This window comes from Apteryx mantelli, chromosome 2 (genome assembly GCF_036417845.1).
Source record: "Apteryx mantelli isolate bAptMan1 chromosome 2, bAptMan1.hap1, whole genome shotgun sequence".
Taxonomy (NCBI): Eukaryota; Metazoa; Chordata; class Aves; order Apterygiformes; family Apterygidae; genus Apteryx; species Apteryx mantelli.
In genome coordinates, this window is record NC_089979.1 from 104368111 (window position 1) to 104390458 (window position 22348).

The 22348-nt window shown below is 38.9% G+C and overlaps 1 protein-coding gene across 2 annotated transcripts in view; it reads left to right on the plus strand.

The window, feature by feature from the left end:
• The window catches only part of COBL (cordon-bleu WH2 repeat protein), a 160749-nt gene that overhangs the window by 132270 nt on the left and 6131 nt on the right, over positions 1-22348 (plus strand). For both annotated transcript variants that reach the window (XM_013952796.2, XM_013952797.2), the window contains 5 exons: positions 3015-3324; positions 15419-15522; positions 16817-18855; positions 19472-19591; positions 21769-22017. In XM_013952796.2, the coding sequence (XP_013808250.2) occupies positions 3015-3324; positions 15419-15522; positions 16817-18855; positions 19472-19591; positions 21769-22017 (2822 nt within the window). The remainder of the gene's footprint in view (positions 1-3014; positions 3325-15418; positions 15523-16816; positions 18856-19471; positions 19592-21768; positions 22018-22348) is intronic.

Sequence of the window (22348 nt, forward strand, 5' to 3'; positions counted from 1 at the left end):
TCGCACTGGTGGAAACTTAACGAAGAGTATAGAAGGAAGAATAGAGTCTTACTTAATCTACCTAAGGATGTCTCCACTTTAGAACAATGGTATTTTCTTGCTGCTGTAAGCTGAAACAAGGTTGTTAACATGACGTATGACTTTAGTGCTCATGTTTTATGTGTGTACTCTCATGTTCAGGTGAGTAGTAGTGGAAATCTACTTATTCATTGTACTAATATCACAAAGTATATAGTGAACTGCTTTGACAAATTGATAGACTTGAAGAGAGGGAGATGTTTTGATTTTGTGTGAATTATTGAATAGAGAGATTCCTTTCTATATTGCTGTGCTTCAGAATAGAATTGCAGTTTAAGACATTGAATAAGGAAGATCTGCCATTGGATTGAATGATGCAGCTAGAGAGATCCAGAGCTAATGAATCAGTTCTCACGTAGACCCTGATAATATGAGAACTGGTTTTCATTTTGTTTGTTGTTATATGGGAAGAAGGCGTGGGCAGGGGCTCTGCAGTTGAGCTTGCTGGATAAAATCAGTAAGAGAGTTTTGTTACTGCAATAGGCTAATAGGGTTGTGTGACCAAAAGGGACTAAATTCCTGACTGGGAAGGTGCAAGTTCTTCTATATCAGAAAATACTTGCAGGCAGGAGAGAAGAGGATCAGGAGATGAGAGAGACAGCTCAGGAGGAAAAACCTGCCATCCCAGTGTCAGGGACTGGAAGTAGGTAATACGTTACAAATCGTTTCCCCAGCTACACGTGAGGCTCATTAATGGCATCCTGGGGACAACAGATGTGGCCTTTATTATATAGAGGTCTCTTTGCATCAAGGTATACTGCATTGTGCATTACTTCGAAACTTTTCAAGTGCTCCTACTCTCTAAATTGCTTTCTTTGCTATACCATATCTCACTATGTGCTATTTTTAACATATTACAGCTTTTACTAACATTTTGGTGGTGGGTTGTTGTTGGGGTTTTTTGTTGTTTGTTTCATTGAAAACCAAGCACTATACACTGTTGTCTGTCTGTTTACTGTGTATTTTTGTGGCTGTGTACTGCTTGGTGATTAATGTCAAATAATTCTTATTTTTTCTTGATGTTGGTGTTTTCCTAACTATTATTCTGTCATGAACATACCATAATGCATTCAGTGACATGTACTTAGTTCTTTTAATTGATATTTTTAGATGAAACAATCTCTTGGTTTAAATCTGGAACCTAGAGCTAATGTCGTAGAAAATAAGGTCAAAGAAATCAAGTAATGTTCCTTCCAAAGTCACAATAGAGTCTTTGTATCGTCTTCCATCATTAATATTGATGCTTGACAGCACTTACAACTTTAATTATATTTGTAACCCTATGAATTTTATTGCTTCTGCTGTCAGAAATCAATTTCAGAACTTAATGGCATCTTGTAACCTCAGTCAAGGAGAATGTTGGTTTGATTTTTATTTTAATTTTACTCAAAGCTTCACTGCTAAAGTGCATCTTAAAAAAATAATTTCTATGATACATCTTTTTCCTCTGACTTAAAGAAAATACTTCTGTATATGCAACATAATACAGATTTTTTTTTCTTCCCTATTGTTTTTACTGGCCTGTCAATTCATATATACTTCAAAAACTTACAAATTCTGACCCTACAAACAGCTAAGTGTATGCTTACTCATAATCATGCTTAGAGACCTGAGACTTCTCCTATAATTAACGTCTGCCACAAGTGTTTGCAGGATCAGGCCATAACGTATGTTGTTTAATCTTCCTTTTGCTTATTGAGGTTGAAGAAGAGAATGGAGCACATTCATAATTCCAAATAAACATTCATATTAGTCTTTATTGATTCCTTTTGATCAAAAGAAGTATGTTTGGGCTTGATTCTGTCTTCAGTCCCTCTGAAATTATTGACATTGTTGGGAGTTCCCCTTTAATGGCATAATTGCAGGATGAAGTCCAGATTTATACATTTGCTAAGGGAAATAACAAAATTGTATTTTTCACAAAAAAAAACAAGCAATTAGCCGATAGGCACCAAATTAAAACAGCATGAAAAAATTTTACTGTGTCTGATCATGTCTCATCACTTGCAACTTTAACAGAGTTAAAGGTAAACATGGAAAGGTCATATCCCTTCATCTCCTTCCTTATAAACGACTGAAAAATGGAAAAGGTTCTGCTTTGTTTTAAGCACGATAGTGTCTACTTTTCTATAACACTTTTTAGTTGATTTTCTATGCTTTGCAAAGAAGGTGGTTGTTATTCTCCTCACTTAACACAGAGGAAATTGAAGAGTGGTGAAATAGTGATTTGCCCAGTGGGTCAGCAGTAGATCTAATTTACCAGTTCAGTATCCTAATTGGAAAATGCTGCCCATTTTTACCTCATTATAGACTTCTTATCAGAAATGTCATGATGTTATCTGCCAGCATGTAAGAGGAATAATAAGATTATGTCATCAGAAGTGGTAATAGGAGTGAATTTTTTTATAGCACATCATTTAAACTTTGGTTTATTGTTGAGGTTGAATTTTGTTTCTGTCTTTGGTTTTTTGTTAGTTTTTATTTATCTCATTCCTACCAGCTCAGTTAAATTTACCTTTCTGGCCTTTAATTCCCCTTGAAGGCTCCCATTTCTCTAGTTCTCCAAGAAGCTGTCCCTGGAGAATTGTTTCTTCAGAGAAGGAAACAGATTTGATATGAATGTTATAAAACCAAAATTTTACAGGACAGGCAAGGCAAGCCACATTTCTAAAAGCAAAGAAGGACAAAATTTTATCATTTTGCAAATCATCTTTATCATGTATATAAATATTGAGCTCCATCCTACTGTTTCTAATGGAATTAATGTATTTTTCTCCAACTACAAAGGAATGTATGTTGTAGAAATATCTGAAACTGATGAAATCAATGGCAAAACACCTATTGAGTTCAGTGGGTTCAGGATCTCACTCTTGGTGGTTTGATTTATTTACTAGTGAGTTTCAGCTAACTTTTTTTTTTTGCTATATTTCATTCAGAGAGCCTGCTGCCTGCACATGATAATATTTATGTAGTTGATGATGTGGTTCTGGAGCTGTCAGAGGTAGAAGAAACAGCATCAGAAAGCAGCTGTTTTGCATCTGAGGACACCACCGAAGACTCAGGTGTCGTGAGCTCCCCATCAGATATTGTATCTTTGGATTCGCAAAATGACAGTATGAAGCTGAGAGACAAGTGTGTCAATGGCTTCATGGACTCCGCTGAGGCAGACACGACGTATGGCAGAGACGTGTGCCCTGTCAAGAATGCCTACTGTGAGAACATGGGATCTGACAGTGCTCCAGAGAGGTAAAAATCCATTTGCAACCGACTCTTTGAGAATATCTTGCATGTCCCCCTTGTAGGGGGAATCACTTAACAAAATCAATGTCTTCTACTTTCTTCTGCCCTTTCATAAACCTATACCAATGCCAAGTGACTCCTCCCGATGAAAAAGCTCAGTGCCAAATCCCCTCCAGTGGCATACTTGTAGCAACAGGCAAAGGTCACTTTTCTGTTTGAACTTGTAGTTACATTTCTTGCACAAGGCCACTGCCCTCCAGAGTTAATTTTTCCAAGAAGTCTGAAATAATTTTGTTAGAGTTTGGTTTGTTCTGTAGTACTGATAGCATATGAGGTACTTAAAATTTTACTGTATGTTGATCTAGAAAAATTACGTGCAGGTACAATTTAGGATTTGATTTATGTTTGTGTGTGTTCATATATGTTCAACTGATGCTAATCTCCACTGCTGTTATACCTATGGTTTTCTTTTCAGCATATTCCCCTCTCTTTTTTTTTTCATAAATAAACATTTTCCTGAAGTTTTTGCAAGAAAATACAAGAACCTGGAATTTAACTGGAAACTGCCTGCAAGCACAAGTGACTCTGACACTGTTTGTTTGCCAAAACTCACATAGCTGGTGGCAGGGCTGCAAAGGGAACCCAAAATTTATAGGACTTTGCAAATACAAACTGGCCAGATAGGAAGCTGTGCCTCTAGCAAGGAGGGTGGCCTGGTGGTACTGACAGGGATCCACTCTGTGTGACGCTGCAGGGTCATGGGATAGGGGCCAGAAATACCTCTGAATTCTCAGTTGACACAAAGTCTGTGCTTTCTGGTCTCTCTCCATTCAGCTGCTAATCTGTAGCCCCTTCATAAGAGTATGTATCATGACCTAGTTATTTCCTTCCACACATTTCTGAAGGAGAACTTCATTTTGGATCATGCAGCAGGGGATGAATTAGGCCAAAGTCAGTATTTACCCTATTGGAATGATCTCAGGGCTTTTCTTTTCCCATCAGTGTCAACAGGGACAAGGTCAAGTCTCATTTAGATACTTGCTTAACAATGCATTCTTCCCTGTGGTTTGGCCTTTTACAATTTCTTAGATCCTTGTGCAGTGTCTATATGGAGGCTTATATAGGCTAGACTAATGTAGTAGCTACAATTAACATTCCAGACCTGATCCAAAAAAAGCAACCTATTAATTTCAGTAGACATAGATCAGGCCTTGTAAGATAATTAAGCAATCCCAACTTTCCTCAAAACTGCAGGATCCAAACTGGAAAAAACACATGCACATCCAGGAAAAATAATAAAAGTTACCATAACGTTCAATAAAGGCATCAAAGCAATACCCTATAAGAACACTCCTAATCAGTGGAAAATATTTTGGACTTGTTCTGTATTTTAGTGCAATAAGCGACACGCTAGCTCTTGAAAGTCAGTGTTTTCCACATCTTTCACATCAGTGAAAGATAGACATTTTTTTCATTGCATTGAGATTTACCTTTGCTCAACAAACATACAAAATTTTTAATAATAGCGTATGCACAGTACAGACAAAGGGACAATGAGACCAAATATGCCCTTAGCAACTTTGCACATGACACTGACTTGGGGGAATGCTTCACGGGCTGGCGGGCAGGATGGCGATTCAGAGGGATCTTGCCAAGCTGGAGGAATAGATGAACAGAAGCCTCACAAGGTTCAGCAAAGACACTTGTAAAGTCCTGCATCTGGAACAGAATAATCCCATGCGATGGGATAGGCTCGGGACTGGTTAACTGGGAGCAGCTGCCCAAAAACAGAGCTGGGGCTCCTAGTGGACAAGTTGCCCACTGTGTCCATCTCAATGAGTGTCCAGCTGTGAGTTGGCTGTGCGCCCTTACAGTGATAAAACATGAGCACAGTGATGAAGGGTAATGCAGCGTATTGGGCTGCAAGAGCACAGCTATCACACAAGGGAACTGCCAGAGAGGTTGAGAAATCTCCATGCTTGGAGATTTTCAGAACTCAACTAGACAAAGCCTTGGACAGTCCCATCTAACTTTGAAACTGGCCCTGCCTGGAGCAGGAGGTTGAACTAGATGGCCTTCAGTGGTAATTTCTAAGCTAATTTTTTTCTGTGATTTTTATCATTCTAAATATTCTGTGTTTTTCTCATGTCTCCATAATTAAAGAGGAGAGTTTTTAGGCAGAAATAGGAGGCAGTTATTGTCATTCAGAGTGTGAGATTATTTTTCATAAACTGTGGGGTTTTTTTAGGCTCTGGGACAGCAAAATTATTTCAGATCAACTTTAGGGCGTAGCAAATCGAATTTGTGACTGATTTTAGTCTTCTGGCAGCAACCATTTAGACTGCCACAACAGAGATGCTGATAGTATTATCTTTTAAGTGTTTGTTCTGAATGTGCCAGCAATGTTTGGAACTAAATCCCGTTCCACTCCTAACCTATGTTTGTAAACAAACCAGCTTTGAAAATTGTGCTCTTTTAACTCTTTTTGAGGTCAAATTGCTAAGTTTTCAAAAACCACTTCCTAAGTGCAGAGGGAAGAAAACAGGGATTTTTTTTAAAACCTATTTGTTTTAGGTAAAAAATATTGGTAACAACCTATATATTTTTAAGCCTATTTAAAAATGAAAATCTTGTTTTAGTGGGGTTTGAATCAGTTCTGAGTACAATTTTGAGCATAGCCAAATCTGGAGAACATCAGTTTCAAAGTTTTGCTGTCTTAGCCCCCCCAGCCCACTGGTAAAATCTGTTGGGAGCTCTGAGATTGTATGGGGTTCTTCTGATGAACAGGGATTACCTTCAGGGCCAAACCAACCTTCTGAATCCCCAGTCAAGTTAAAATGTGTCGTTCATGTGAGTAACTGATATCATGCTATACAGAGTTTTAAGTATGTTTCATAAGCTACAAAACTTCAAGGAAAATTATACATGTAGTTTAATAATTCCTTATGTTCTGCCAGTCCACGTACTAAGATCAAACTCAATTCTAAAAGGAAGATAAAGATATTTGGAGAACATGGCATGACTGAAAGTAACAGTAGTTAGCAGCAATGAATCAAGTGTCCTCCTTGAGTCTGAGCTCCACTGAAGCCAGAAATTTCATTTAGGGACTAACTGGGACCAGTGTACAGAAAAAGGTTAATAAAAGTAACAGAGATATTTAGCTTATCATTGTAAATGGTAAAGCTGACTGAAATCTGGGCTTAGCATTGTCCTGTGAAATAACTAATTCAAGCATTTCTAATTCTTTATATTAAAAACATATACTGTGTGAGTAATAAAAAGTACTATTAAAGTAGAAGCAAATAATATTTAGAGGGGGACAATGCTTTAAAGAAAGCACAAGTGCTATTTTGCAAGTGCATTGTGAAGAACCACAGTGAAGAGAAGATTCAGGTCTAAAGGTCTTATGTAGGTTTATTCCAGAGGTTCAGTCTGTGCGCCAAGGGATCATCAAGAATATTTTGCCGTGATGCTTACTTCGGTTAATTGTGTATTTATTTTTAATTGATTTTTCTGGAATTGTATAAGCCTGGGTGGTCTCTGTGTAGCAGAATTGCCTGACAGCCATAGAAAATCACAGAAGAGAATTTTGGCCAGGGTCTGCACCTCACTCCTCTGCTACTGAAGTCGAGGAAAGCTGTGAGCACTTAAGGGTACACTCTTCAACATGCAGTGGATTTGTCTGTTCATAGCAGCGTAATAACGTGGCGAGATCAGAAATTGCCCATAGCACTGGCTTTGCACACGCAGAGCACAAAAGCAGAACAGAGATTTACAGAAGAAGCCCTCCAATTCCAGGGGTTTCCAACCAGGTCTTCCCACATGCTCTTGTCTTCTAGTACATGGAGCAACTGGCAGGCATATTCTTCTTTTTATTTTGTTTTGGGATATTTTGTTTAAGTAATTGTAATCCAAATATGCATAGATAGGTAGAGCATCAAATCAAATGTCAAAAGACTTTAGGTCTGCCCTTGGCTTTGCCTCTCACCTATTACACTGCCTCTGTCTCCCTCTGCCTCTGATATTCCCTGCAGCTGCTTATTGTTTTCACACAGCTATCGTATCTCATGGTATGTTTGTGTAGTGCCTGGTAGAGCAGGAGCCTCATCGCAGCTGGAGGTGCGAAGGGCTGCCACTGTATGAATAATTGACTACGTGCAACGTTTGACTGTGAACGTTTTAATATTAACTGCTGACTGAACGCTGTTCAACATGGTTTTCTTTCTTCATATCCTTCCTTACAGCTGATATCTTTGCGTTATGTATCTGTTCAACAAATTTTAATATATAGTGTTAAATGAGTAACAAGAAAACCACAGAGAAGCTGAAATGTTACTTACGTAGCAGTAAACACATCTCATGATCTCACACTGTTGCAACTCCTGTCCTCCCATACCCCCTCCTTTCCCATCCCATGTATGGTGTCATCATGCAAGCTCCTTGGGGCAGGGATCAGTCAATTTTATATGCCTATAAAGCATCATGCACACTTACTGTCTGGAGCTGTATAAGTAATTACACATTAAAAATTATGTTAAAATAATATTATTAGGAATGCTAAGTCACGCGCTCAAAGATAGGTAACATTAATATTAAAGCTGCCTGTGTAACGTTAATTTTCCCCCCCTTTGTGCAGTATGATAAAGTTGGTAGTTATGTGATCGCATTCTGTTTTGTTTTATTTTCTCTAGGTTTCAGAGCTCAATTAATGGAATAGGTATACCACAGTTTGCTCTCAGTTCAAACTCTGTTCTGGAGACAGGACTATTTAATTTCCTCTTGGTTTTTCTATCTTACTCGTCACACTAGTATCCATGTGCCATACAGACTGTAATTTCTCCTCGCAGTATTCATGTGAGCTGAAAAGGTGGTGTTGCTATTTTAGAGAGGAGAGTTGAGGCACAGAGAGTCAAGACAGTCCAGTGACCAGTTAGACCACACACGATCCATTTTTGCAGAGAATTAAGCATTATATAGCACTTCAGGTTTCAGAATGGACCTCTCCGTGTCTTCCAAATGCTGTTCTTGGGATTCATTTGACCATTTTGGCTCAATAAAAATAACAGAATAATGAGGATCATGATAAAAATTGTCACGCTTGGACTGCCACCTAGGAAAAAGGTATAATTTCCCAAAGGTGTGAGCAACTGAAATTAGGGTTTTATAGGTAGCCTTAATTAGTAGGTGGTTCTGTCAGCCTCACACAGAGCAGTACAAACATTTTAAATCATAAAATATCTTTAATTTAATTTCTTTAATTTATTAAAATATTTTAAAGTATTTTTAAATGTAAAAGGAATATGCTTGTTATAAAGGTAAATAAATACCGCATTATAGATTGTGACTTGACTGGGAAAAAAGATAAATACCTTTCTGAGGTCTTGATTTACTCCCATAATTTACTGTTCTGGTAGACAGGAATGAGGAATATTTTTTCAGGTAAAGTTAATTGAGGGCATGGGGGGGGTCCTTACTTCAGTCACTTAATGTTCTTGATATAGGTAGGGAGAATCTCATATTCTCTCTTTTTCTTGACAGAATTTGTTACATTTGGCTCTGATTCTGGTAGCCAAAGCTATTGTGAGGAGAAAGAAAAGGATCTTTCTTGTTAGCAACCTGAGAAATATTTGCTGTTTGTTATAAAACTTCTAGTTTTTTGATGACTGAGTTTAAAACAAAATCTGTTGAAAGGATAGAGGTAGATGAATTTTTTTCTACTTAATTTTGAGTCCATTCAAATTCAAAAGTTACAGGGTTTTGTATTTCACTTAGGAAAGACAGGAGGGAAAGAGAAGTTGGTAGTTGGAGGAATTTAATGATGAAACTGGTCACAGGAAGAAAAATATAATACTGCATGGAGAAAGGCAGACAGGAAGGAAAGACAAAAACTCTAGAGAAAAATAGCAATGTATTATATATAATGTATATGTGCGTGTATATGCACAAACCCGTTCTATATAATTACCTGTCACAGCAATCTTTGGAAAAGATGGGAAAGATTTATTCTGTTGTTTCTACATAGGACAGGTTTTATTTTAGCTGGGTAGACATGTGTTTTACTTTATTGAAAATAGGAATGTACTTTTAAGGGGAAGGATGGAAGAGAAAGGGTTAAAGTAACAGGGAGAAGAACTTCAGGGATGAAAAATTACTTAATTAGGACCCAGATGTCTAACAGATTTGCAAGCCTCTGTTTCTTATACAGTTTTGCTAATTTCCTTCCTTATCTCTGGCTTTCCCTTTCCCTTTGTCCCAGAAAACTCTTTACAATCTGGACATTTTCATGCACTTTTTTGCTGGCAGATGTTCGTGTAGGGAAGATACTGATGATGATATGGTTAAGTAAAAGATATTCACAGACATTAGAGCAAGAATCCAGATTAGCCTTCCTGTTAAATTCATCCATGGGAAAAATGCCTTATACTTTGGAACTATAGAATATTTTACGTATTAGGGAGCAGATTCAGTTGCTAAAGGTGTAGTGTTGGGTTCCAGGAGAGAAAGATTCTCGTCCTTGCTCTTTCTCATATTTTTCTGTGTAAACCAAGAGATATTATTTAAGCACACTGTGCTGGTTTTTAACATGCAGTGTTATTTCTCAGAGGTGATATTGCTGAATTACAAGCTGATCCATGTTAGTCCAGTTTATTGGTTATTGCTGGCCTTGTGGGCAATCCTGTCTGTTGCCTTTTCCGTTGTGAAGTTGCTGCAAGAGCCCCATGTGTGGAGGTGGAAGAGTGGGGGCATTTTTCTGGCTGATAGAAATTGTAAGCTGTAGCTTACAGAGTCGATGAGAGGACCCTGAGACTGACATATGTCTGGGGGCTCTGAAAGCTTAGATCACCCTGCTAAGTAACAAGCTTAGAGATTTCTAGCATTAAGGCTCTCAAAAACACAAAGCAATGCTATAAATATGCAAAACCATTTTCATTTGCTTTCTGTTTAGGTTTTTGACCAGTAACCACAAAGAAGATATATAAAAGAACCATAAACTTAGCTGCTGCTGAAATACTGTTTCATTTTCCTCCTCATCTATGTCTGCAAGTTTGTATTTTAATCAGGTGGTATTATATCTGAAGGCAGTACTGGACCTATATATTCTAGGACTGGAAAACAGATTAATTCAGTCTGTGATGATTTTTATTCAGCTCAGATATAAATGCAATCTAAAGACCATTGTAAGTATGATTCTATCCAACAGAACTCAAAACAGAACATAAGCTAAAAAACTTGGTATGGCAATGATATCTGTACCTTGCTCTCAAAAATGTGCAGCTTTTTCTTTTGTCACTCAGTCAAGGACATAAAAAGGAAGGTTATGTGGCTTTCAAACAGAATATGACTCTTGACTTTTTCCTTTCCCTGCTTGCTTGCCACTTGCAGAAATCTTACTTCAAAGACAAGACTTTGTTATCTAACCAGTCCTAAGTGGGATGTTCTTTCCAGTACATTAACAGTCTACATTATGGCATTTTAATGGGCTTTGGTCATATGAAGCTAGCACATTAAAACTTTATCCTTAAGTTCACAGGAGGCAGCAGAAGAAGAGGATCTCATTGGTCAAGTCATAGCTCAGGGTATCAGAAAGTCTGCCACTTACACTAGCTGCTGATCTGCAGCCATTATAGAAAACAGAGAAGAAACAAAAGAGAGAACAGAAAAAAAACAGAAAAGAGAACAAAACAGAGCAGAGAAGACAGAAAAGAGAAGAGAGGAGGAGAGGAGAAAGAAAAGGAAAGAAAAAGGAAAAAGTCGTCTAGCCTAAAAAAAGGAAAGGTTGGAAAAGTGGTCCCTAAGGCTTTGTAAATTATTGACTATTGTGAAAAGCAGTTACCTCCACTTTTGAAGAGTACTTTGCTACATCAATCAAAAAAACAAATCTGTGAACTCTTTGAGATTACTCAGTGTCATCTTTGTGACCTGGCTGAATAGAAAGCCATATTCAAGAAGGATGAACTTTCAGATATACTTTCTTCAATTTAAATACATTCAGCATCAGTCTCTTTTTCTAACATCCACCATGATACACACCAGTGAGAAGCATTTCTCTATCCAGCACTTAGGCAAGAGGAGAATAATGTGGATCTGTTTTGCAAAGGAGGAGTTTGGGTACATACAGGTGGATTCCCCAGTACCAGACTGCAAGCACTGTCAGAGCTGGGAAAGGAGCTCTGAAAGTGCTCCAAAGCCCAATCCATGCTAACCACAGTATCAGACTTCCATGCTGGGCACAACGGCTCTGTCTGCCCTTCATAGCTAAGAACAAATTTACAGCAACCCTCTTCTCAAGTCTTTTGATATAGTGAACATGAGACTCTAGAGTAGGGCTCAGTTAACTTGAGAGATGTCTCCTGCCATTTCATCTTGCCTGCAGCCACTCTGGGAGGACCTGGGTCTCCCCAGGGTCTACGTTCTGTAGTACGTCTACCAGCCCCATACAGGTGTCTTGAATACCCCACAGTATTTCAGATGGCCCTGAGTGCCTGAGTTTAGGCAACTGAATCTCTTCCTCAGTCCCTTCACTGCAGTTTACATAGCTCTGCACTGTGCTTTCTCAGTTATGCTGGGATTATAAGGCTCTCTACCTCTGGTACTACACACAAGGCTTTCCAGAACTCTTGGAAAATGTGCTTTCTTCCAAAAGGACTTGGGTCAATTTTATCATTTGCAGAACTGTTTGAAGTATAACAAAATGCAGCTTCTCTGATTACTATTCTGATAGCTTTTTAACTGTTTTTGATTTATTTTTAATGCGGATTTCCAGGTAGGTTCATCAGAGATTTTTCCTCTCTTGCTTAGAATGTAAACTTTCTCATAAACGGCTGTCTCCCGTGGCCTTAATTTGACAAAATGCTGCTCTAAGTTTCATTTTGTCTCCAGCTGAGTGAACGACTGCAGAGGAGCAATTGTGTTGTAGCCTGAGCTCGATGGAGCACTGAAGGCAGTAGTTTAGTAGTCAGTCTGCTCAGTTCTGTGCTCATGCACAAATCTCTGCTAATCTCCGTAAGTAATAAGTGAGCAGGCTCTCAGGAGCCATGCACGTTGGCCATTTCGAGCTTGTGCTAAATGCTCCCCAGTGCTTTATTTTTAGTGCCTTGCGTTTTACGAGAAAAGCAGCCTAAAGGTTATCAAGTTCTTCCCCGAGTCAAAAAAAGTATGTGTGAGAAAATGCCACTGATAGTGTTTATCCAGAATGTAAAACGTGGTATCGGAATAAGTCTTGTATTTTTCTTGGATTCTGGCCAAAACAGAGCTGTCAACAAAAGAAAAGTGTATAGGGTCAGAAGGGAAGAAGCCTTTGAAAAAGAAATTAGAGGCCCTTTTGTTTTCCTTTTCCAAATACTGTTGTGTGAAAAAGTCTTTTTAGGTGTATTTATATACCATGTGAGCTACTGGAAACTACCAGACCTTCACCTCACAAAACACTATCACTCTGTATATTTTAAATTCTTGATGCTAAGGATTTCAAGAAGAGCTCTATGGCTGATGTATACATGCTGGCTCGCTTTTTAGGTGAGTTTGGAGATGAATTGAGCAATAGCTCTTTTAGGGATTTGGAAATGCACAAGAAAAGGTCTGTTTTTTTCTGAAGCTCCCTGTGTAAGAGAAAATTAAGAATCCTTTCATTTTCACCGCGTTGTTCTCTTTTCCTCAGAAAACTTCTATGATTTCGATATCATTATCCCAATTGTCTAGATAAGGAGATTGAAGCAGAGGTTGAGAAGCAAATTATGTATAGTCACTGCACAGCTGCACAGAGGGTAATGAAAAAAACCTCTGCTGACTGTTGTACCCATCAAGGAGAAGATAATTTTGCTATAAGGAATCATTAAAAGGTTTCCATTGATTTAAGGGAGGAAAGAGCTGGTCAGTGCAATGAACCCATACTACATGTTTGGACCCAGGAATCCCTGCTCCTAGATAAATACCCTATAAAATTCTCAAGCTGTAGGTTTCATTACTTCCTGGAGAATGCCCAACCTTGACAAGCCTAGTAATACAGAGTTTGGCTGTATTGTAGAGCACTGGTGCAATAGACAAAAACATACAATGAGGTACCAAAAAGATGGTGAGCTGGCAGGGCCTTCATGAACTTCAGTCTCATTCTCTGATAGGTATAGGCTTACACATTTTTCTTCCAAGGTTTTCTTAAGTGTCATTCAAGCACCATAGCCTAAAGCACCTTCTGCACAACAGCTTAGAGAATGAGTTTCAGTGCACATCCGTACTTTGCTTCCGGCTACGGGCAACTATCCCCCAAGACCATCTTTGCAAAGCAGAATGCAGTATTTGCCTTCCACACTGGATAGACATGTTTAGCTGTTGTGCAGTTGGAATGATTTTCCTCTCGAAAACACTTTCTTTGAGTTTGGGAGTAAGTTGTTTTAAAATGCACTTGTAGGAAAACAAGTCTTTTTTTAATAATTTTATAAAACTTTGCACTGCAAAACCAATATAAAGTTGGGTTGGTTCTTTTCTGCCACCTTCAAGTTGAGAGTTTTGTTTGCCAAACTTCTGCAACAGTCCCGATGCTGCAGTAAGCTTAAATCTTCTTGTCAGTTTGTTCAGATGAGTGATCTCACTGGGTGGTGTGTGTGTGTGTATACTTTAGGGTACAGTAGGATTAAAGTCCCTGTTGCCTCTTTTGAAGACTTCGGCTGATTTGTGCCTTCCCAGTTTTGGAAGATTTCCTTGCAGGTGTGGTTTACTGTTTTTATTGACCCAGCATACATGAACTCACCTTTATAAGTTCAAGGGAGTTAGCTGAGAGTAGAAGAAGAAGCAGGCTCTAGGAGTGCATTTGTTCATTTAAGTATAAAAGGCATACAGAAAGGAGAAGTGAATGCAATGCAATTAAAAAAACAAAAAAGATGGTTCAACATGTGATTTCAGGTGTTTCTACTATGAGCAAGAGAAAAAATATAACAATAAAATAGCAAAAAAGGGAAACTACAATGCTAGAGATTATTTAAGTCAATGCCAGGAAACATCCCTGAATTTTGATTCAGATGGCTATCTCAAAAGGCAGCAGCAAAATAACATTTTGCAGATAGTATTCAGTATACTACCAAAAAAAGAGTCATCTCTTACTTCATCTATGAGATGGAGGGCTTGATCTTGAAAAGTGCAAAGCTGCTTTGCCTGATCAGAGTTAGTTTAGGTGTGGTTAGAATGGAAAATTATATTGTCAATAGCCTAATCACAAGGGCGAAACTTAGATGCAGAGTCACAGATGAAAATGTTTTGACTGCAGGTGAGGAACAAGTAACTGGAAAAAGTTTGTCTCCTGACATGAAATCCTGGCTTTTTGATTTCAGTAGAAAAATTCCACTGGTTGAGATCTTTCTTCCTAAGAAACAGAAGGTCTGTTGTAAAACAGGTTGTCTTGTGTATTTTTTTAATTTTAGTTCTTGTTTGTTAGTTTTTTCTTAGTTTCATTAGTTTTTTCTTTTAATAAGCCAAGAAAACACTTGGCACTCATTCTGATTTCAGGCTTGTTTTAGATCGTTGTACAACTTCATTGAAAACCATAGAGCTATTTCCTGGTAAAATCAGGCCCCTTGATACATTTCATTAGAAACGACTTTCAAGGGATTAGTTTCTCTTTGCTCCTCCCTTCCCTCTCCCCCAGAAGAAGAGTGATGGTGTAACAGTACTTAACTGCTTTTGTTTTTCATTGCCATGCAGTTTTTATTTAATGAAGGTACAGATTTATTGGCAGGGTACATGCAGGATGGGTAGTGGTCTGCTTTAAAATTAGCTGGATATGCAACTCTTTGCCTTGGCACACAGTGCTTTGCAGCAGCCTGGCTGAAATGCATACTGCACGGTGAGGCCAGGCCATTTCTTTGTGGCAGGGTTTATTAATCCTAATCTTTTGATCACCAGCGCACTGAGTGTGCTCAGCACCACAGAGATCCCTCCTTGGATACAGCTGTGTCAGTGTGGCGTGTGCCTCTAGGGCTGCACATTTTCCTACTTTGGGAGAGGAATTTCCCTACCCCAGTGGGACCAAAGGTGCCAAAATGAGAGTGTATTTCAGAACAGCGCCGCACAGCAAAAGCAGAGACTTAACTTCTTTTTTTGCTCTTTCAATTAGCAGTAGAGATGAAGAAAGTACTTCCGCTAAGCTCAACAGTAAGGATATGTTCATTGCTGCTCAGCTCCAGCAAACGCTGGCTGACCTGGATGAAGATTTGGAAGGTAGGGAAGTGGGTTACCTCCAAAGGACAAAGGAGCTGGGCATAGCTGGGAGATACCGAGGCAAATTGTGTCTGAGACATCTGCACATTTCTCACTAAGGTTACTGGGAGCAACTCGCAGCTCGGAAGCAGAAGGTGGTTCCCCCCAAAGAGACTGCTTTCACATTGCCTCTGCAGCAAGCCACCCTTTATACACTAGTACTGGGTATTTTGGGGCTACCGTATCAGACTGTCGTCATATTTCAATGTCTGCTACCAGAATGAAATGAAGAGCAGTTTATCGGCACAGTTTATGGGCCAAATTTGGTACAATTTCATTGACTTCAGTTATGAATAATGCTTCTGTTTTTATTTTGTCATAATGAAGTGGAGAAGAGGGGGGATTTTTGTACCCAGTGTTCCTGTGCATTAGCAGCCTTGTACTTTAAAGTTAAAAATTGAAAATACTGATCAGAAACAGTGGAAAGAGATAAAATGTCATCACAAAGCAATATCGTTCTTCTCTTTTGCCTATTGTTAATGACAGTACTTCGCTATTAATGCTTTGTCACCGACTGATGTTGAATACTTTTTTTAAACATCTTTATTTTAGTACTTTTGCAGTGGACTTGCTTTAATTTAATTCACTGAGTACTCTAACACTGCAATTCCTTTAACTTTTATGTCATAACCCTCGATTTATACCAGCAAATTTGAGAGACAAGTTAAGCATCTTGCACAATGAAGCTTCTGGGGTCATTGATAACAAAGGGTGAGAAGAATGGAGGAAAAAATACAAGTACTGTTTCTTTGTTTGCTTGCTCAAGGAAATCCTTCAGCTGGGTTGTTATTACTGACCAGGTCTGGGAAACATAATTTGGAGTTACTTGCTGTTTCTCAGAAATGTTTCTCCTTTGGAGTCATGTGGTGAAATGTTTATCACTGGGAGTAGTTAGTCAAAGATAAGGTATGAACAATAGATTAAATTCTGCTTTCAACTGCATTTGTATGTTTCCCACTGACTGAAGCAGGAGGACTGCAGGAATATTTGCCTGATCCTAATCAGCAACCAGACAGCAAAGGGACCCAGATCTTTCTTTTTTTGTAGTACAGGCGTGTGTGTATGTGTATATATATATATATATATATATATATAAACATATACATATATGTGTGTGTGTGTGTATATATATTCCTTTTAGTTTCACTGGAACTCAAATAGCTGATTTGGATTAGTTTGTATTAGTTGTTTGTGTAATTTAAAGTGATACTGCCTAAATATTACCTGCATGTACTTTTATGTATGTATTTTGCAGCAGTGGATGTTATAAGCAACTCTGAGTCCGAGTATATTACTGAGGCGTTGAGCCCGCATACAAGAAAAGTTGAGGCTGCCCAAGATGTTACCGTTTTTGTTCCAGTAACAATCATAGATGATGATGCAGAAGTTAACATCCCTTGGTCTGCTGGAAATCAAGAGACAAGGGGTTCGGAAAATATTTCAGCTGACTCTGTTAATACAGGGAACTTTACAAATAAAAATAACAATGCAGGTTCCTTTGATAAGGGACATACAGGTGGTGGATCTGTATGTATATCCAAGGATTTAATGCATCAGCAACTTTCTGAAAATGAATTTGATCACTTGCCTGTGGAACAGAGGAGAGACATGTTTGAATCTCTCACATCTTCCTTCGAAAAAAGAAGTGAAAAGAACTTAAGACTGGAACTCCCTCCTAAACATAGTCTGAAGTCTGAGGAATATAAATCTAGGCTGATTCCATCTCACTCCAAGGCTGCAACTGAAATCAGTACAGCAAAAGAGAAAAAAAATCCATTTAAGGAGTATAGTAACAGGGAAAGACGTCTGAAAAAAAGTAAATCAGAATTAGAAATCAAGCAGCCACTGGCAAAGAAAAATGAAGAGAAAGTAGAAGAAATTCCTTCAACACCCACATGGTGTCATCGCACCCAGAATTCAGGAACAAATTATGAACTTAAAATGGGTTTGACGACCTTTAAAGTTGTTCCTCCCAAACCTGAAATAAAGCATTTTGATAGAGGAGTTTCCCTCTCCACTGGTGCCATTAAAATAGATGAACTAGGCAATCTTATAAGCCCAAGTGCTGGTGGCGCTAAGAACATGTCAGATACTACTACTTTCACTACTGGTGAAAGTGAGGAAATTCCTATTGGGAAAGTAAAGGCATTCTGGAGGTCAAGTTCTATGGAAAAGCAAAGTGATGACTCCGCTGAGCATCTTCTTAAAAAGTCAGCGGTCACCACAAACTCTAAATCTTTTACTATAAAACATGAACACAAACCTCTCTGCCTTGTAGCTCCAAAACCTGTAGCACCACAAACTGTTACTTCCCAGGTAGCTGAAAGACAGTTTGAAAATGAAAAGGCCAAACCACCTCTTCCAATCACGCAGTCTCAAGTAAAACCATTAGTGGCCCCAACCATTAATAAGGACAAGGTGGAGCTTCCATTTCTAAAGCCGCATAGGAGAACTTCAAGTCAATACGTTGCCTCTGCCATTGCAAAACACATCAACCTACCTACCTTTAAGTCTGACTCCACAGAATATCATGAGAAAGAAAAAAATAAACATGAGGCAGGAGAGGTTAAAACTGAAGGAGAACTTTTCCCCCAAAGATGTATTATTGTGGCCAAATACAGCCCTGTGGAAACAGATTCAGCAGAAACAAGAGAACCACTTTCAAATATTTTTACATCCAGTCTAAAAGCATCCCACAGGTTTACACCTGGTGATAATTCTGGAGTGGAAAACAAAATAGTTAACATCAGGGCACCAAATCAAACAACTCCTCCTAGTTTCTATAAAAAGAATGCCAGTGTCCCACTTACCAAATCCTCTTCAAAGGATAACAACACTACAGAATATGATCACAGTTTAAACAGCAAACAAAATATAGTAGAGAAAAAGATGCATCTTTTGTTTGACCAGAAATGTGAGACTTTGAACCATACTAATTCAGCCCCATCTCTCAAGTCACCTGATCTCCAGGTCGTCCCACCCTTTTCCAGCTCATCCTTGCAAGCCAGTAAATGGCCTCCCGCTAACAGCGTACAAGCTAGTTGTTTTAAAGCATCACCTGAGTTAAATGGTGCGACCACAAACAATCACACGGAGTCAGAACGGGAGGACAAACACGACAGTTTGGTTACTAGTGCTATCAGTGAGCTGGATGTTAACGTTCAGACCAACATCTTTGGACCAAAGAAGAAGTTCAAACCAGTTGTCCAGAAACCAGTCCTGAAAGATACGTCCCTGCACAGTGCCCTGATGGAAGCCATCCAAACAGGAGGGGGGAAGGAGAAACTCAGAAAGGTAAAGTGGAGGCTTCGTTCAGCCTGTGCAGCCTACAGAAGCCTGTATTCAGACACCAGCTGTTTTATAATCAGTCCAGCTGCTGGTGAGCTGGAGTACACATGTCATTTGAAAAATTTATAATGGCAAAATGCAGACCAAGCCACTGGTTATGCTGCATGTCGTGTATGTTACGCAACGCTATTGCTGCTGCGCTAGCTAGGAGAGGCAGAGGGTGCACAGATACATCTTAAAAGAGAGGTAATTGAGGTTATCCAAAGAGCCTAACCTGCATTTCTCTATGTTATGTAAAAACAGGAACACACTGTGTGGAGAAAACTTGCAAATATCTGTAAAGGAAAGAAAACTACATTTTGTATTAATTTGGTGGTATTAATTTGTCTCTAATGCTCGGGGAATGTGAGACTGCATCTGTACATACAATGTTACTAACTGGAATCTACATATATCCTTACCAATCAGATTGAATAAGGGTTGTAAAAGCAGGGCTGAAAGAAGACAGACTGATTAGTCTCCATAGCTTGCATTCTGGTACAAGCACTAAAAATGCTTTCAATAGTGTTTCCAAACTGTCTCTAATTAAATATCTAATAAGTTTATTGTTTTTATATTCTAGATTTCAGACAGTGCATTAAATGGAAGTCCCAAGAAACCCTTGTATGCTGAGCCAGAGAATGAGCGCTCAGCTCTGTTGGCAGCAATCAGAGGCCACAGTGGCACCTCAAAGCTGAAAAAGGTAAGAAATAAAGATGATCAGTGACCTTCTAAGTGCAGTCTGTTCCTGCTGAAGATTTTGGATGAACCTGGAAATGATGCAAACTGAAGTTGTCCTGCAAAGAGAAAAGCTTAGGGGAAAATATTATGATATAAGACCAGATCTGACTTATGCAGATAATATAGTGGGTCAGGTTCTGTCCTCTGCTACAGAAGTTACTCTCTTTGAAATTGTTTGCTTGTAGCTGAGAAAGAATCATGTAGGAATCCAAATGAATTTAAGAGAATGTACATGGAAGGCACCAGATGATCATCAGTTTCACATATTTAGGTGCTGGTTTTTGCACTTTAAGAGTATGCAGTTAGGTTATTTGCATTACCTACTGTATATATCTGATCCCAGTTACCTAAAAACATATTATGACTTCTTCATATGTGCTCCATGAGTTAGGTGCATGCAAATTGTATGCAAGTAATGAACGTTGATGGAAAATTTCAAACTCTCTTCCACTGCAGCAGGGTGATTCCTTCTGTCTGAAGGATTGACCTACCCATTAAAGCGTCTCCTATTCCTAATAACCAAAGCCTGCATTGTTCTAGCCTTAGCTTTCCCTCAGTTCACTAATCAAGCCAAGGATGTGTATTTGGCAAGGAGTCCCCCATTTCCCTCATGTAATGATTCAGGCCATTAACACATCCAGAGAGCTGACACGAGATTGAAAGTGTCCCTTTTCTGTATTAGGGCATTACTCCTTCCCTCAAAGCAGTTCTGAGTATCTCGCTGCCCCTGCTGCAGTTAGGGTACAGCTTTCTCTGAGAGCGGAATACGCTACTAGAGGCAGTAGAGGATCAGCAACCCCTTGATCAAGGATGTGCCACAGCCATCTTCACACGTACGTAATTGCATTTTGCATTCATTTGGCATAAATGTAAATCTGTGTGAAAGAGGCTCTGAGAATGGTGTTATTTTATCACAGAGACTTTTTGGAATACTTTTCTCCAGCAGAGAAGCTTTTAGCATCATTTTAAAGGAAGTTGCTTAGAAACCGTGCCTTTCTTTTTCACACCATGTCACCTGTGCTAGTTAAAGCATGTACACACCATATTTATGTGTGTACAGGGCTGGATATAGATGTGCTATGATGGAAGGGCCGTCCCTTCAGTGTAATTTCAGATATTTATGTCTTATCTGGTATGACTTCATTCCCATATATTTGTATATACAGTGAAGGAACAGAATGTAGGAGCTCTCTGAATTTGGGTTGCTTGATGGGAGAATGAATCCTTTCATTTTTCAGTAGAGAGGTATTCTCTCAGTTTCTCTGAAAAAGGAATGATACTGCATTTATAAACCTCCCGTTTGCCACATGATACTAAATTTCCTAATACTTTCCAAATCATTTTAATTACTAAGACTTTATCATGATTATTACTAGTAATATTGTTAACAACAAAAAGATTTGTTGAGGCAGTTGAAGGAAAACCTGGCTTAGTCTGAACAATTGCCTCTTCCCCCTGCATTCATTTAAACAAAAATAAATTTCCACATAATTTTCATGCAGGAATTCTAGGTTCAGAAATTCCACAGAAACCCTCTTGTAAGAGCAACCAGTTGTTTTTGTGCTATATGCTTTCACGTCATTCTTTCTGGTCCTGTTTCTTTTTAGTATGGCTGGAAAGTTTAGATTTAATAACAGTTTTTTTCAGTGAAGCCAGGTCCCAAAAGCACAGCTCTAGAAGAGCCTCACTCTCATCTGAGATTATTTCTGTGTAGCCCAGACTACTAAAAGTAACAAGATTTCTGGGTGGCTACAGCAGCCTTAATGTATCTTCCTGATTCCAAAAATCTTTGTGATTGTTTCCAAATGAATACCAAGTCCAGCTCTCCGTTTGTTACCTTACATGCCAAGAAAAGTTACAGGATGCTGGAGCTCACAGTAAATAGAGATTGAGTTTCTGAGACAGAGTCAATACCAAATCCTTGATGCTGGTAATCAGCCTGGCTGAGTGATGTGAGTGAGTAGTAACAGATGTTCAACCCTATGAGCAAACAAAAGCTCTACGTGCTTTATATCATTCAAGCAAAGTGAAATCGGGGTACTGAAATTAAAGTGCATCAAATGTCAAACAAATACGGTTTAGTCATATTTTGATATGACTTTGATATTAATCACCTCCTTTCAACTGCATCATGAACAGATCTCCTCAGTGGCCTCTGAAGAGCTGCAGAGTTTTAGGAACGCAGAACTGTCCTTACAAAAAGCAGAAGACCCTCGGGAAGAGCGGCTTTGTATCCCACCGCCCCCGGAACAGCCACCGCCGCCTCCTGCTCTGCTGTCAGCAGCAGCTCGGAAATCCTCTGCACCTGCTGCAGCTGACCCTGCTGAGGCAAGGCAAGCTCTAATGGAGGCCATTCGCTCTCGTGCTGGAGCAGCAAAGTTAAAAAAGGTAAACATACTTTTATATTTTCAGCCTTTTGGATGAAATAGCCTGAGCTTGCTGTGCTGTTCTGGGAGCTGTTTGTAAGCTATCTTAACCACACATTTCTTTTCTTTTCTGTCACCATGAGAAGGTATGCATACTGTGTTTTCTCTAGCTGAATCAAAGATTCAAAGGGGCGTATTTCAAGCCTTTGGACAGCTATTAAAACACATTTTTGAAAGGGTGCTTCTCCTTTTTTTAGTAGGCTAAAACATGCCTGTGCATATATGCAACCATATGAATATACCAGTACCTATTTCTTTTAAAAGAGAACATTAAGAGCATGAATATCATTTCA